A 4,879-nucleotide genomic window follows, 5' to 3' on the forward strand; every position below is an offset into this window, starting at 1 on the left:
GCCCGGCGAGGAAAAAAGGAGCGGATCGGACGTAAAACGTTAAAGGTCTCCTGATTTAGTTTGTGAATGAATGCTTATTAGAGTTTCGGCTGGAGAGTGCGTGCGGACCTGTCGGTTAGATCAGTGGTTTTCAAAGTGGGGGCCGCCAGGGGGCGCTAGGGGGGCCTCAGAAAATTGGAGGGAAGATAAGAAAAAAAAAGGAAAGACAAAAAAAAAAAATTCTAATTATTTTTTAATAAATATTTTAAATCTGATTTTTTAAAAAAAATCATAATTATAAAATATAATTTATAATAATGGAACATATAATTTGCCATAGTCATCTTTCTGATTGCCTACCAGTCAAAACATCGTTCACGACGCCATGACGTCATGTTTAGACCTGGCGGTTTGCGCCATTTATCAAGCTGCTTTGCTCCTCAAGCGAGCAAGCTAGCTAGCTCAAAATGGACAGGTTTTTGACAAAGAACAGGTCAACGGAACCGACCAACAGCCCTGCTGTGGAGGACACTGCTGCAAAAAAACCTAAGAACTCCTGGCCAATTAAAATCAGAAGGTACGAGGCAGCGTACATTAAGTATGGCTTTACAGCCATACAGAAAAATGGCCATGATTGCCCGAAGTGTGTGCTCTGTCTGGAGACCCTCTCAAACGAGTGTTTAAAACCTTCGAAACTTCAGCGTCACTTGATGCAAAAACATCCGGCAGAGGCCGAAAAAACGGCAGACTTCTTCAGACGTAAAGAGGAGCATTTGGCCAGGCAATCTGCTGCATTCACACAGCAAGCTACCGTTCCCGAGCGGGCCCTGAAGGCATCATTTTTAGCTTCATACCACATTGCTCGTGCAAAAAAACCTCACACAATCGGAGAGGATTTGCTTTTACCAGCTACCAAAGACATTGTCCGAGAATTGCTTGGCGAGGATGCTGCTAAAAAAATTGACGCTGTCCCACTCTCGGACAACACCGTCAGCCGACGGATTGGTGACATGGCGCAGGACGTATCTGCTCAGCTTTTGGAGCAGGTGAGAGCCAGCGAGTACTTCGCTCTTCAACTAGATGAGAGCACAGACATATCGAATGAGGCCCAACTGCTTGTGTACATTCCATTTATTTCCCAGGAGAGATTTGTCGAGGAAATACTGTTTTGTAAAGCACTTGAAAGAAGAACCACTGGGAAAGATATTTTTCAAGTTTTGGACGATTACATCGAGTCTAACGGATTGAACTGGGCCCGCTGTGTGGGGGTGTGTTCGGACGGAGCCGCGGCAATGACCGGCAAGATCAGTGGAGTGACCGCTCTCATTAAGCAGAAAGCCCCGCATGTAGTCGCCACACACTGCATGCTCCACCGTGAGGCACTTGTCGCAAAAAGGATGGATAACGAGTTGAATCAGGTACTACAGGAGGTTGTACAAGTGGTGAATTTTATTAAAGCCCGCCCCTTGAAACACAGACTGTTTACCCTGCTTTGTAATGAGATGGGCGCCCGTTTTGAGGGGCTGCTGCTTCACTCAAACGTGCGCTGGCTGTCACGGGGCGCAGTTTTGAACCGTGTCTATGAGCTGCGGAGGGAGGTTGGAGAGTTCCTCTCTTCTGAAAAGCATCAGCTGGCAGAGCGGTTCACTGATGCAACCTGGATCCGCAAACTTGCATACATGTCAGACATTGTTCTGCATCTAAATGTACTGAACCAAAGCATGCAAGGACGTGACACGTACATACTGCAGGTGCAAGACAAAGTGCGTGCTTTTTCCAAAAAGATTATGCTGTGGTCAAACAAGCTCCAGGAGGGAGTCACAGAGATGTTCCCACTACTTCACCAGGAGCTGCTGTCATGTGATGATTTGGGCTCCATCTCTCCAATGATCCAGTCCCACCTGGAGCACCTCCAAGGATATTTTAAAGACCATTTCCCTGACCTTGAAAACACACATTTAAACTGGGTTAGGAATCCCTTTTCCCCCGGTGTCGGTTCTAGTTTGGACATAAAGTCACAGGAGGAGCTGATTGAGATGACAAACTCAGGGGATTTAAAACTAAACTTTGAGGCTCTTCCCCTGTCTAACTACTGGCTACATGCAAGAAAGGACTATCCCACCTTGGCTGACAGGGCACTGAAATGCCTTCTCCCTTTTGCAACAACTTACTTGTGTGAGTCTGGCTTTTCAACTTTAAAGGTACTCAAAACTAAACATAGAGCACGTCTACATGTGGACAATGACATGCGTATGGCACTGACAGACATTAAGCCCAGGCTTGACAGACTGTGTAGGAGCCACCAAGCCCATCCCTCCCACTAGTGTGATCACTGTCTGTCACTTCCAACACACACACACACACACACACACACACACACACACACACACACACACACACACACACACACACACACACACACACACACACACACACACACACACACACACACACACACACACACACACACACACACACACACACACACACACACACACACACACACACACACACACACACACACAAAAGAGAGGTTTGGTTTCTTTTTTCTGTTTTTGTATCATCAACAGTTTGTTGAAAGGTTTGTTATTCAGTGGGAATATAGTGTTGAACTTACAGAACCAAGTCAGTTTAATAGATTTTTTTTCTTTTTTGACTGAAAACTTTTGAAGACATAATGCAAGAAAGACAAAAAAAAAAAACTCTTGCATATGTAAATATATTTTCTGTAGGGTAAAATGTATTGCAACATAGTGTCTATAATAAGAAAAACATTGTGGTGGAACAAAGATGCCCTGCCATACAAATCTTATTCTGTGTTGAAAACATATTGTTCATATTATTCTCATGCTAAACAAATGTAATAATTACAGTATTGAATAGAGAATAAAAGTAACAAAAACGTTCTTAAAGTTGATGTGTGACATATTTTGTAGCATTGTTGGTGGGTTTGCAAAGGGGGTCCCCGGCCAGAAGCTAATGATTTTTGGGGGGCCTTGGCATGGAAAAGTTTGGGAACCCCTGGGTTAGATAACAGGCGTGTGTAAGTTCTGCATCTGTATGATACAAATGTGTGTAAAATGATACCAGGTGCTGTAATCACTCATCTGGTTACGTTATTACATTGACCACCACACCCCCGACCCAAAAGAAAGGACGTATTATTGGCTTCCCCTAATTTTTTTAAAAGTCATTATGTGCTTTTCACCAAATCTAATGACATCGATCAACAGAATAATACTTAATAATCAAACTGCTCTTTATTAGTCACATTAATAATTTAATAATCAATTTTCTCTCTGCTGGTGAAGTAACGTGTTTTTTTCTATACCTTACTTTTCCACTGTGTACAACATGTTATAAGGGATCCACAATCTATTTTTGTGCAAGGGATAATGTGCAGCGAGGCGGTCTCTATGGGTAAAAGAACACCTGAATCTAGATCACTCGGCAGGTGGTACTTTAACTTTATTTTGATGCTAATACTTTTGTACTTTTACTTGTAACATTTTGAAAGCAGGACTTTTTATTGTAACTACACTCTGGTACTTTACTCAAGTACAAGATCTGAACTTCTCCCACCTCTGACAATAAATCTTGAGCGGTTACCAAAAGAAAAACCCGTTTCTGAAGGTTATTTTCATTTTACAAATCCTGCACTCAGCTTTGCTTTCTCCAATATCATTGAAATGCAGCCAGATGCTGCTTATCTTTTCGGTTTTCGCTCATTTCTTGACTTTTTCCGACGCGCTTGCATTTAAATCCGTCTCCCCGTCTTCCCGTCGCTCTGTGTAGCTTGCCTGTACCACTACAGCTGCTGTCTTTGGAGCGTCTGCCCCCCACCCTTCTTTCAAATAATGGTATGATCCTAGTGTGTCCTCGCATATGATTGGCCGCATGGTGGCCCAGCTAAATAAAGACCCGCCCCTGCCTGCAAGGATTCTCAGCAAGAGTAGAAGCGGCTGGAGATTCTGCTCTACCCGACGGTAGTCTGCTCTTCTAGCGGCATCTCGCGATCGGCGTGTTGGAGACTCCTGAATTAAATTATCAAGTCACCTCAAGTCAGAAGGCTCAAGTCCAAGTCAAGTCCCGAGTCATTGGTGTTCAAGTCCAAGTCGAGTCGCAAGTGTTTTGTGATTTTGTCAAGTCGAGTCCAAAGTCATCAAATTGGTGACTCGAGTCTGACTCAAGTCCAAGTCATGTGACTCGAGTCCACACCTCTGGAAAATGGAAAAAGGATAAACTCCATGTCTCCCTAGAAATCCTTCGTGCTTGCCTTTCCGACTACCAGACGGCAGTCAAAGCAGCCAGAACAGAGCACATTTCTCTCTTAATCTCCAAAAACAGCCATAAACCTCAGGTTCTTTTTAGGGCTGTCAAACGTTTAAAATGTTTAATCAGATTAGTCACAGCTTAAAAATTAATTAATCATGATTAATCACCATTCGAACTATGTCCAAAATATGCCATTTCTTGTATATTGTTGTGGGAATGGAAAGATAAATGAAAGAAGGCAGATATATCCATTTAACATACAGTATGTATGTTTATTATAACATTTATCTGTGTCAAAATGAAAGACAGCCCACACACCTATCAATCATCAAACCGTGGGGTCTTAATTCATTACGTGTTGATTTCTATCAACGGTGGAGTACTTCAGGAAAGTCGACGGGGGGGTGGGGTGTGGCAGCGGGGTGTGGTTTGGGTGCTGGCTGCTGGAGTGAAGGGAGTGGCTCGGCCGGAGGCCAGACAGCTTATCGGAATCAGGTAATCAGTGCCCGAATAAAAGCATGTCGTAACCTGGTTCTGGTCTGTTTTTCGCAGTAGGCGGGATCCTGGAAGTTCGCCAAAGGACCTGTGAAGGTTCCCACCCGGGCAACGTTTGAGACCCGCGTAT

The 4,879-nt window shown here is 43.8% G+C and overlaps 1 protein-coding gene across 1 annotated transcript; it reads left to right on the top strand.

The window, feature by feature from the left end:
* Positions 1 to 446: 446 nt before the first annotated feature.
* Positions 447 to 2,303, top strand: LOC307019148 (SCAN domain-containing protein 3-like; the record flags this gene model as incomplete). Its single annotated transcript, XM_079649796.1, has 1 exon — positions 447 to 2,303. One exon carries the CDS (start codon positions 447 to 449, stop codon positions 2,301 to 2,303), a length of 1,857 nt encoding a protein of 618 aa, XP_079505922.1.
* Between the last annotated feature and the right edge of the window lie 2,576 nt (positions 2,304 to 4,879).

This window comes from Notothenia rossii, assembly GCF_949606895.1.
Source record: "Notothenia rossii genome assembly, chromosome: 1".
Lineage (NCBI taxonomy): Eukaryota > Metazoa > Chordata > Actinopteri > Perciformes > Nototheniidae > Notothenia > Notothenia rossii.